Source organism: Mus pahari, chromosome 15, assembly GCF_900095145.1.
Source record: "Mus pahari chromosome 15, PAHARI_EIJ_v1.1, whole genome shotgun sequence".
In the NCBI taxonomy this organism is placed as follows: Eukaryota; Metazoa; Chordata; class Mammalia; order Rodentia; family Muridae; genus Mus; species Mus pahari.
Genome location: NC_034604.1, coordinates 27,377,032 through 27,388,646, shown reverse-complemented (window position 1 = coordinate 27,388,646; position 11,615 = coordinate 27,377,032). Strand labels below are relative to the sequence as shown.

Here is an 11,615-nt window from a genome sequence, read left to right as displayed (position 1 = left end):
GGTTATGGATTAACCTGACTCCCAGACTGACATGGCGGTATCCGGACGAAATTGCAGTTTCTCCTTGGCTCACGCCTGTAAGTCCCCCTCAAGGCAAGACTGTGAAGGACTGTGGAGGAAGGGGTGGGGTGGAAAGTCCCAGTGGGAGGAAGGTCCTTGAGCTAAGGTTCTCCAGGCAGACCGAAGCGTGGGGCCAAGGAAAACGAGGGCCCAAACTCTATCTAGACCAAGGCATGGGTTCCCTACAATCCAGGTGACCCTCTCGACGTGTGAGATTTTGTGGATCAAGTAGACCGCAGCCAAGGATATGGTCTAGAACCATCCTCAGAGCCGCCTTGAAACCCAGAACCCCACTACTTCCCTCTGCCCTGATCTCTAAGGTGGACTATACTATTCCAGAAGCCAACAAAACCAGAGAGTGAGACCAGGAGGGGCTGTGCAGCTGGGATAGGCGGGCCTGCCCACCCGGTCTGGAGGACACTAGAGGCCTTATGGGTTGACCACTGGTTGGGGGCAGGGGTTAAGGTTCCAGAGTTAGGGCCACATAGGCTTGGCCTTGAAGCCAAACTCTGCCCTCCTCTTAGGTGTAGGCTTGTGACAAGCCTCGTATCTCCTCCAAGCCTTTGAGTCCCTTCCCATGAAATGGAGGTGAGAATATTAATGCCTGCCTCTTGTAACAGTGACTGATAAGGGTGTGTGTGTGTGTGTGTGTGTGTGTGTATGTGTGTGTGTGTGTGTTTTCTGGTGTTTGGGATTGGACCCAGAATCTTAAACATGCCAAGTATGTTCTCCCCTACTGATCTGCAACCCTCCAGTATCCTGTACTTGTTGTTTGTTTGTTTGTTTGCTTGCTTGCTTGCTTGCTTGTTTGGAGCATGTGTGGCGGCACACACAACACTAGTGCTAGAGAGCAGAAACAAGTGAATCCCTTGGGCTTGCTGGCCGGCCAGCCTATGTGATGAGTTCCAGGCAGTGAGAGACCTTGTCCCAAAAATTAAGGTGGAAGCCAGGCATGATATCACACCCTTTAGATCTAGTACTCAGGAGGCAGAGGCAGGTGGATCCCTGTGAGTTTAAGACCAGCTTGGTCTACATAGAAGTTCCAGGATAGCCAAAAAGTAGCCAAGGCCATCCCCCCCCCCAAAAAAAAACAAAAACAAACAAAAAAAAACCCAAAAACAAAAAAAGAAAAACAAAACAAAACCTGAAGGGAAAAAAAAATGCAGACAATGACTGGGGAAGGACAAAGGACAGTCAGTCGGATTATCCCTGGTCAACATATGTGCACAAATCTGTGCACACAAGAAAGAGCTTCATGTGGGTTATGATTTGTTTTCCAACAACTCTTTATTTTAAGGCTTTGGGAATCTCTCTCTCTCTCACTCTGTTTTTTTAAAGATTTATTTATTTATTTTATGTATATGAATACACTATTGCTCTCTTCAGACACACCAGAAAAGGGCATCAGATCCCATTACAGATGGCTATGAGCCACCATGTGGCTGTTGGGATTTGAACTCAAGACCTCTGGAAGAGCACTCAGTGCTCTTAACCACTGAGCCATCTCTCCTGCCCTTCCAACAACTCTTTATGAGAACTGAGGCATGGAGCAGGTAAACATCTTGTTAAATATCTCTCTCTCTCTCTCTCTCTCTCTCTCTCTCTCTCTCTCTCTCTCTCTCTCTCTCCCTCCAGTAGGAAATGGAATTTGCCCCAGGCAATGACTTTTTTTTTTTGCTTTCAGGTACCTAGAGTAAGCCTAGCTCTAAAGGCCACGAGACTGTCTGTGGACCATGAACCCCACTCCCAGACCCAGCTTCCACACAGACAACGAGCACACAAACATGTCCTTTACTCCCTTCCTTTCTTGCTTGCTGTGTGTGTGTGTGTGTGTGTGTGTGTGTGTGTGTGTGTGTGTGTGTAAGAGATCAACCTCAGACATTTTCTTTAGGAGCTATTTACTTTGCTTTTGAGACAGGGCCTCCGGATGGCCTGGAGCTAGAGCTCGTCATCTGGAGCTGGTCAAGCAGGCTATTGTGGCTGGCCAGCCAGCAATCCACGGGATCTGCTTATCTCTCTGCCTCCCCGGTCCTGGGATTACAAGAACATGCCTCAGACACCTAGATTTCTGTTTTAACTTTCTATGGGTTCTGGGGATCATTCTTAAGTCTTAAAGGATGCAAAGAAAGGGCTTTATTGACTAAGCTCTCGCCCCTGCTCAGGGATGGCTGTTTCATTCTACTTTGGGAGGAACTGTGTGTGTGGGGGGGGGGGAGCAGCTCAGCTGTGTGTATCCTTGGAGCTTAGAAGTTCTCCTCAGACAGGTGTCAGCAGCTCCAAGATGTGGCAATTCAGAGTCTTCCTGCTGCTCATGATCACCTGGGGAATTTCTAGCATACTAGCCCATCCCGGTAAGTCTGTCTCCGCCTCATTGCAAGACCCCCAGAGCCTCCACGGGGCTTTCCAAGGCACAGGCACAAATGACCTCTCTAGAGCTGTCCCCGCTACCTCTTGAACTGTGTTCTTCTTTATTGCCCTATCTACCTACCAAGCCCCTTTCTAGTCTGCCCCGCCCACCAGCTCTCTGCTGCCTTAGCCCTTCCTCTATGCTCACCTCTAAAGCCCCTAACGCACCTTCTGACTCGGCCCTTCCCTCTTAGCTGTTTTCCTACCTGACAGATGTCTCTGAGAGCCTTGGAGACACCGAGTGATATCTTTCTGTTCTCCACCTGTTCTTCCCCTGATGGAGGGGAAGAGATGGGGACTAAATAATAGAGGCCGTGGGAAATGAAGGTGAGGCAGGAAGGGCTCGCTCAGCTACGCTGGGAGAGATGGAAGATAGATTCCGTTTAGCAGTCTTATTCTTTCATTGCTGTTTATGTATTATTAGACAACATTATGCAAGGCTATTTTCACGCACATATGACTTTGCAGTTTGAATGCAGCAGCAGGCTCCGGCGTTGCCCCTAAGCACTTCGTTCTGCACAAAGACACCATGTTGGGTATACTAGGCATGTCCTGAAAGGAAGTCTGTCTATCTGTTTCAGAGCTCATACTCTGCAAGATCCAAACTGCTGTTCTCCCGGGGGGACCTGGGACCAGAGCATAAAAGCAGGTCCCAGCATACCTCCTGGGAATTAGAATAAGACAGGAGAGATCGGGCTGAGTCCTTCCCAGGTTCTCTCTGGCTGGGTTCTCCTGATCCCTCTCGGCCCCTCTTGGGTCCCTCTACCACATTGACTCCCATCCCAAACCAGACCCAGTGTTCTCCAGCAGCGAGCACGCCCACCAGGTACTTCGGGTCAGACGTGCCAACAGCTTCCTGGAGGAGATGCGGCCAGGCAGCCTGGAACGGGAGTGTATGGAGGAGATCTGTGACTTCGAGGAGGCTCAGGAGATTTTCCAAAATGTGGAAGAAACAGTAAGGTCACAAGGCTAGGTGCAGAGGGTGGGCTGGTAGCTGGATGGGACCTAGAGGAGCAGTAGGCATGGCTACTGCCATTGAGGTCCTTTTTGGAGTCATAAGAGCTTGTTTGTCATGTGGGTGCTGATCTTGTTTAAGGGCTTGATCAGGGCACAGGGGAACTGAACCAGGAAGAGAGAGTCTGGGCAGCCCTCCAGTGGCCACTACTGCCTGTCTCTGTCCCTCCCTCCCTGTGATCAGGTGATCTTTCTCCCCTTCACACTGACCTACATCTTATGTTTGGGGGAGGGGTGATCAAAACCCTTTTCAAAAAAATACTTTTTAAAAAATGTATTTTATGGGGCTGGAGAGATGGCTCACAGGTAAAGAGCACTGACTGTTCTTCCAGAGGTCCTGAATTCTATTCTTAGCAACCACATGGTGGCTCACAACCACCTGTAATGGGATCTGTTGCCTTCTTCTGGTGTGTCTGAAGACAGCAACAGTGTATTCATAAGCATTAAATAAATAAATAAATAAATAAATGAAATGAAATGAAATGAAATGAAATGAAAAATTTAAAAGATAGGTAAACATTTTTTAAAATTTTATTTTAGCCAGGCAGTGGTGGCACATGCCTTTAATCCCAGCACTTGGGAGGCAGAGACAGGCGAATTTCTGAGTTCAAGGCCAGCCTGGTCTACAGAGTGAGTTCCAGGACAGCCTGGACTATACAGAGAAACCCTGTCTCAAAAAAAAAAAAAAAAAAAATTGATGTATGAGTCTTCTACCTGCATGTTCACCTGCATTCCAAAAGAAGGCATCAGATCCCATTACAGGTGGTTGTGAGCCACCATGTGGTTGGTGCTGGGAACTGAACTCAGGACCTCAGAACAGCCAGTGCTCTTAAGGCTGAAGCATCTCTCCATCCCTCTTTAGTGTTTGTCTCCATGGGGCACTCTGGGCCTCAGTTAGTTTCCAGGAGGGGGATGATAGGGCTGAAGGAGGCAGAATAGCCTGTGAGGGATTTAGGTGCTTTCCGCAGAGGACGCTGCTTTGAGGGTAGATGACCCCGTGGGCAGAGCTGCGTGGAAAGGGGTGTTGCGGAGTGGGCAGCAAGGAGCACTACGACAGACGTTTGTCTGGAAGCCCTCCCCACTCCTAGACACCTCATATTCAGGAGGAGGGAATACCTTGTGGGCTTCCCCTAGCTAGCCAGGCTGGGCCCTGACGCTCTACCCTCTCTCCCCCGACAGCTGGCCTTCTGGATCAAGTACTTCGGTGAGTGAGCTCTAAGCACCTGGATAGGTAGTTCAAGCTTATCCAGGGTCAGTGGAGGTTGGGGAGGAAAATGAAGGCATCCACATCTTCTCCTGCCCCATCCTGCTGTCTTTTGCAGACGGTGACCAGTGCTCGGCTCCGCCCTTGGACCACCAATGCGACAGCCCATGCTGCGGGCATGGCACATGCATCGACGGCATGAGCAGCTTCAGCTGCAGCTGCGATAAGGGCTGGGAGGGCAAGTTCTGTCAGCAGGGTGAGAGGACCTCAGCGAGGCAGCAAAGTGGGCTGAGTGGGGAATCTGGACCGGTAGGGCCACCACGAGCTGTCTGCACTCTCCTGTCTCGCAGAGCTGCGTTTCCAGGACTGTCGAGTGAACAATGGTGGCTGCTTGCACTACTGCCTGGAGGAGAGCAATGGGAGGCGCTGCGCTTGTGCCCCGGGCTATGAGCTGGCAGATGACCACATGCACTGCAAGTCCATTGGTGAGTCAAGGCGGGAGAGCAAGCACATCTTGGGGACCCAAGACAGGTGGACATACCACACCTTTCCCGGACCTTATAGGTGCTGTCAGTCTTCAGGCACCCATAGACATACCCGGGAGCACAACTGCTTATCTGTCTCTGTGTCTGTCTGTCTCTCTGCCTCTACCATCCCCTCGCTAACCTAGGAACTAAGTCATCAGTGTCACGCACACACACACACACACACACACACACACACACACTGAGCTAACCTAGGAACTAAGTCATCAGTGTCTTCCTCGGTCTATCCTCCCGGATGTATTACTTCCTCACAGAACTGTGGTTTTTTAAGATTTTCCTTGAGTTTTTATTTGGAATGAATTTACTAACGTGCAGTTTAAGTCAGGATTTCACAGGTCTTGGATGGTGCTCAGTGTGATTTCCTGGCCATGGCTCTTGTCAACCTTTGGACTTCTTTTGTTTCAATACTAGAGGTTGAACCTAGGGCGTGGCCACATACTAAGCAGATGTTCTTTCCAGCTGTGGTCATCTTTCTACTCTCCTTTGTCCTCCTTTTCTGGTTTGAGACAAGGTTTCAATTAAGTCACCCAGATTGGTCTTAACCAACTCTGTAGTCCAAGCAGGCTTTGAATTTGTCATCCTCCTGCCTCAGCCTCCCCACTACCAAGGATTACAACAGGCCTGTGTCACCAGGCTTGGTTCTTGGAACATTTTAAGATTTATTTTCTTTTACCGAAAGTAGATTTTTCCCCTTTAAAACTTTAGTAAAGTGCTATATTGATTAGAACTTAAATATTAAGAGTTTTAAATTAAAAATATTGTACATATAATCTGTGTAAAATGTGTATAACCTGTTTTTTTTTAAAAAATGGCCTGTTTTCACACAACATATTCTGATTACAGTCTCTCCTCCCCTCCTCCTCTCAGTTCATCCCCACCTACTCTCCCATCTGGATTGACACAGTTTGTGTCTCTCCTTAGAAAACAGGTATCTAAGGAATACTAAAATAAAATAAGATAAATTTTAAAAACCAAAATATGACAAAGCAGAAAATAATAAAGAGAGAGAAAGTCATGGGAAATGCACATAGATGCAGAGACATCTTCACACACGGGAATTCCATAAAATCCCCAAACTGGAAGCCAATGTGCACATGCAGACAACCAACAACAAAAGCCCTGACAACATAATGAAAGACCTAACAAAGATGATCTTGACTCTTCAATTTATGTTGGCCATCTACTGCTCGGGCATGGGGCCAAGCCTTAGAAGTAGGTTGTCTTCCCAGGACAATCCCTTAGGGAGAACTCATGTTTCATTCATAAGTGGCTATCAACAGGAGATAGCTTCTGGGCTAGGAATGGTGTGTGTGTCTTCTTTACCCAGCTGGGACAGACCCATGCCGTCACCACAGTCTCTGTGAGCTCATATGTCGTGTCTCGGCCTTTATACCTTGGTGTCCTCCATCCCCTTTGGCTCTTAAGCTCCTTCTGTCTCCTCTTCTGCAGAGTCCCCTGAACCCCGAGGGGATTTGACGGAGACATCCACTGGAGGACTGGGTACGCCAAGGTCATTCTCTGTATGTTGTCTGACTGTTGGTTTCTCTGTTTGTCTCCTCTGCTGCAGGAGGAAGCTTCTCTGATGACAGCTAAGCAAGGCGCTGATCTATGGGTATAGCAGGACGTCATTAGGAGTCGTTTTATTACTGTGTTCCTTTAGCAGAAGAGTAGTATTTGGTTTTCCCCTAGGTTCCTAGCCTATCCAGTCTCAGGTTTTTGGCCTTGCAAGGGCAACATTGGGTAAGGGTTCTGTCTCATGGAATGGGCCTTTGGCAAAGAGCTCAACTGGTTGTAACCCATTCCTGGTACTGGAAAGTTACTTTGGTGACAAGAGAGTTGGGCTCCTGTTTCCCTTATTATTTGGTGATTTCATTTAGATTGCCTTCATATACGTATATACTATAGGAAACTTCTACTGTGTTAGGTTTCTGTACAGCCCCTCAAATGGCCCTGAGTTTAGCTCTCCCCCACCACATCCCCTCCCTCCATTCCATTTGGCCCTCCCCAGTCCACCCATAACTGTCTATCCTATTCCCCTTTCCTAGGGAGATCTTCACTCCCTGTAGTCCCTTACTCTCTACCTAACCTCTGTGGTTATAGTGATTGCGGCTTGCTTGTCAATGATTTAGCAGCTATCATCCACATTTAAGAGATTACATAGCATATTTGTTTTTCTGGGTCTGGGCTACCTCACTCAGGATGAATTTTTCTAGCTCCATCTATTACTCTGCCAGTTCCATTATCCACTGGCAAACAGCTCGGCTGTTTCCAGTTCTGGCAACAACCTGACGAACAGAGCAGCAATGAATGCTGCCGAGCAAGTGTCTCTGTGGTAGGCTGCAGTGTCCTGGGGTATAGGCCCAAGAGTGGAATAGCTGGATCTTGAGGTAGATCAATTCCCATCTTCCTAAGAAACCGCCACAGTGATTTCCATAGTGACTGAACAAGTTTGCACTCCCACCAGCAATGGATGAGTGCCCCCCTTACTCCACATCCTCAACAGTATGAACTGCCATTTGTTTCATTGATCTTGGACATTCTGATTAGCCTAAGATGAAATTTCAGAGTAGTTTAGATTTGCATTTCCCTGATGACTAAGGATGTTGACAATTTCTTTAAGTGCTTCTCAGCCATTTGTATTTCTACTTTAGAGAATTCTGTTTCAATACATACCCCATTTGTAAATTGGGTTATTTTTTTTCTTGATATCCAGTTTTATTTATTTTTTTTAGTTCTTTACATGTTTTAACTAGCAGCCCTCTAGCAGATGTGTAGTTAGAAAATCTTTTCCTATTCTTTGACTGAATAATGGTGCCCTTTGCCATGCAGAAACTTTTCAGTTTCATGGAGTCCCATTTATTAATGTTGATCTTAGTGCCTGTGCTATTGATGCTCTATTCAGAAAGTCTTTGCCTGTACAAATGAATTCAAGGCTATTCCCCACCTTCTCTTCTATCAGGTTCAGAGTATCATATTTTATGTTAAGGTCTTTGATCCACTCGTAGTTCAGTTGCATAGTAAGCGTTAAATATCGATCTGTTTGTATTCTTCTATAATCAGCCATCCGATCTAACTAGCAACCATTTTTGTCTCTCTTTTCTCACCTAGTGTGATTGAAAGTTTTGCTAGGTATAAAAGTCTGGGCTGGCATCTGTGGTCTCTTAGAGTTTATGGAACATCCATTCAGGCCCTTCTTGCTTTCAGAGAATCCATGGAAAAGCCAGGTGTTATTTAATAGGGTTTCCCTTTCTATGTTACTTGGTCCTTTCCTTTCCAACTTGTAAGATTTGTTGTTGTTTTTGTTGTTGCTATGTGTGTTTATTAGTTTGGTTTACTCTGTGCTGAGGGGAAATCGTTCTGTGGTTCAGGCTATTTGGTGTTCTTTACGCTTCTTGTACCTGGATAGACACCTTCTTTGTGTTAGGATGATTTCTTCTATGATTTTGTTAAAAATAGTTTCCGTGTCTTTGGCCTGTTTCTTCTCCTTCCTCTTATTCCTGGTATTCTTAGATTTGGTCTGTTCATTGTGTCCCAGATTTCTTGAAAGTTTTGCATATATATATATATATATATATATATATATATATATATATATATTATTTGACTGAGGTGCCCACTTCTTCTATCTTGTCTTTATCGTGATTCTGTCTTCCATCTCTTGTACTCTGTTGGTGAGGCTTGCCTCTGAGGTTCCTGTTGGAGTTTTTCATTTTCAGTTTTCTCTGCGTGGGTTTTCTTTATTGATTCCTTTTGCACATCTAAATCTTGAAGTGTTTTCTTCCTCTCATCCCACTGTTTTTGGTCTCATAGATTTCCTTAAGGGATTTATTCATTTCCTCTGTAAGTATCTATAATATATTCATAAAAGGCTGTTTTGAAGACCCTTGCTATAGTGCATTGCTCAGGGCCTGCTGCAGTAGGCGGCTGGGCTTTACTGGAGACATACTGTCCTGGCTGTTATCAGTTGTGTTTTCACACTGGTGTCTACACACAAGGGCTTGGAAAGATCATAATTTGAGGTGAGGATGGTGGTCTCTTCCTTGGTTTCTGTTGCCCTTTCTGGTTCTTAAGAGAGTATGGCAGCTACGGTTGTCTGGTGGTGAGCACTTTTGGGATCCTGCTGGGTGTGGCCACTGGGAGTTCAGGGAGAGTGCCCTGGAGGCTGAGACAACAGGATGGGGTGGTGAGGAAGCCTGTGGGAGAAGATTTTTGTGATCTTCTGGAAATAGGGCTGGGAGCAAGGGGAAACCATAACCAGTGGTTTGCTACAGATATGTGGATGAGACTGGGGAACTGGATTTGGAGCGGAGGAGAGAGATTGAAGATCCAAAGATCACCTGCCTGCTTCTCTTCACCTGCCTGCTTCTCTTCACCTGCCTGCTTCTCTCCATCCTGAGATTATTCTGTTGACACTTCCCAGTGTTCTTCTTTGCTGTTTCTTTCTGGACCTCTTATAATATTCATGCTTATCGACTCTTTTATTTTCTATGTCTGACTTGTTTATTTGTTTGTTTTTGCTTGTTTTAAACAGTCTCACATACCCCAAGCTGGCTTTGAACTCATTGTGTTGCTGGGGATGTCAGATTTTCTTATCCTCTTACTCCGAGTCCTGGGACTATGAGCCTGAACACCAGATTTGTTTGGTGCTTTAAGAATGCCAGGCAAGCCTCTACCGACTGAGCTGTGTCGCCGGCACTGACTTTGAATTCTCGCAGGGAGCTATTTTATGTTATCTTCTAAACCCTATACAGAAATACACTTTTAAACTTCCCAGGTTTTTTTTTTTAATTTTTATTTTATTTTATTTTGTTTTATGTGCATAGGTATTTTACCCACACGCATGCCCATTGACATGGATCCCCCGGAACTGGAGTTACTGACAGTTGTGAGCTGCCATGTGGTTGCTGGGAATTGAACCTGGGTCCTCTAGCGGAACAATCAGTGCTTCCAAATGCTAAACCATTCCTCCATGCCCCAAACTTTGCATTTCAAACTGATTGTATATCTACATCAAGTTTCAAGAAGTTCCCGCAGGCCTGCCTGCCTACGGGCTTTCCCAAAGCCCAGAGTTACTGACAGAAACTTGGTTCAGATCTTTAGGTCTCACCACCTAGGTGGGGGGAGGGAAGCACACCTCCGAGACTGGCGGATGCTCTCAGTTCCCTTCTCGCACACACGAGCAGGATGGGATGAGGAGCTGCCTTCTCTGCAGCCTACAGTCCCGTGGGCCTCTAGCCATGCCACTCTTTGCTATAGAGCTGTCTGTCATCACTTGTTCAAAGTCTCTGGTTCACCTTCTGTAGGGATAGGTCTCGATGGGTGAGAAGAGGGGGAGTGAAGCTATGAGGAGGGCTCTCCCAACCTCCATTGTCAGCTCACACCGTGCCCCACGTGCAGTCATATCTGTACTGCCCTCACCCCAGGGCAACGAAGGACGCCTGAAGGTCACTGTGTGTGCAATCCTGGTTTCTGGGCACGCTGCTGCTGGGAGACTTTTGCTTCTCAGTGTGCCAGGTCAGTTACGACGTCTACCCTCTGGCCGGCTTCTGGCATTTTGCTGCTGCTGGCTCCTCTCCATTCTGCTATTCCTTGCTTGCCCTGCTGCTGTTGATCCACTGCCTCACTAGCAGAGATGCCCAACTAGCATTCAGCACTTACGGGAGCAGACCTTACAGGTCACCGGCCCCCGGATTTCCATGATGTGCCCACTGCTACAGGAAGAGAGGCTTCAACATGACGCTTTCCAAGAATCCGCCAGAGCTGGAGACAGCTCGGTTTGTAAAGAGCTTACAGTCAAGACCAAGGACCCCCCCACACACAGCATCTGCATACAAGCCAACATGGTTGTGTGTGCCTGCAACCTCAGTGTGCTGAGGGGGAGGGCAGAGACAGTGGGATTCACTGGCCAAACAAGCTCTGTACTCAGTGAGAGGTTGTCTCAAAAATAAGGTGTAGAAACAACAAGAAAGACATTCAGCATTGCTCAACATTGATCTTGGCTTCTACATGATTGTGCTACTGTACACACACACACACACACACACACACACACACACACACACTTTTGGGACTGGTGAGTAAGATGGCTCAGAGTTGAGAGTATTTCCTGTTCTTGAAGAGGAGGCTGATTTGATTCCCAGCACCTATATGTCGGCTCACAAATGTCCTTAATTCCAGTTCCAGAGGGTCCAATGACGACTTCTTCTTCTTCTTCTTCTTCTTCTTCTTCTTCTTCTTCTTCTTCTTCTTCTTCTTCTTCTTCTTCTTCTTCTTCTTCTTCTTGGTTTTTCGAGACAGGGTTTCTCTGTATACCCCCTGGCTATCCTGAAACTCATTTTGTAGACCAGGCTGGCCTCGAACTCAGAAATCCACCTGCCTCTGCCTCC

The 11,615-nt window shown here is 46.9% G+C and overlaps 1 protein-coding gene across 3 annotated transcripts in view; it reads left to right on the top strand.

Annotated features, from left to right (window-relative positions):
* Proc (protein C, inactivator of coagulation factors Va and VIIIa) overlaps nt 1–11,615 on the top strand; it is a 16,892-nt gene continuing 5,277 nt past the window's right edge. The window contains exons 1-7 of one of the 3 annotated variants that reach the window (XM_021214899.1): nt 1–77; nt 585–648; nt 2,321–2,411; nt 3,258–3,421; nt 4,660–4,684; nt 4,803–4,940; nt 5,035–5,169. In XM_021214899.1, coding sequence (XP_021070558.1) covers nt 643–648; nt 2,321–2,411; nt 3,258–3,421; nt 4,660–4,684; nt 4,803–4,940; nt 5,035–5,169 — 559 coding nt within the window. In that variant the 5' untranslated portion in view covers nt 1–77; nt 585–642. The remainder of the gene's footprint in view (nt 78–584; nt 649–2,320; nt 2,412–3,257; nt 3,422–4,659; nt 4,685–4,802; nt 4,941–5,034; nt 5,170–11,615) is intronic. The other 2 variants (XM_021214898.1, XM_021214901.1) reach the window with 2 other exon arrangements.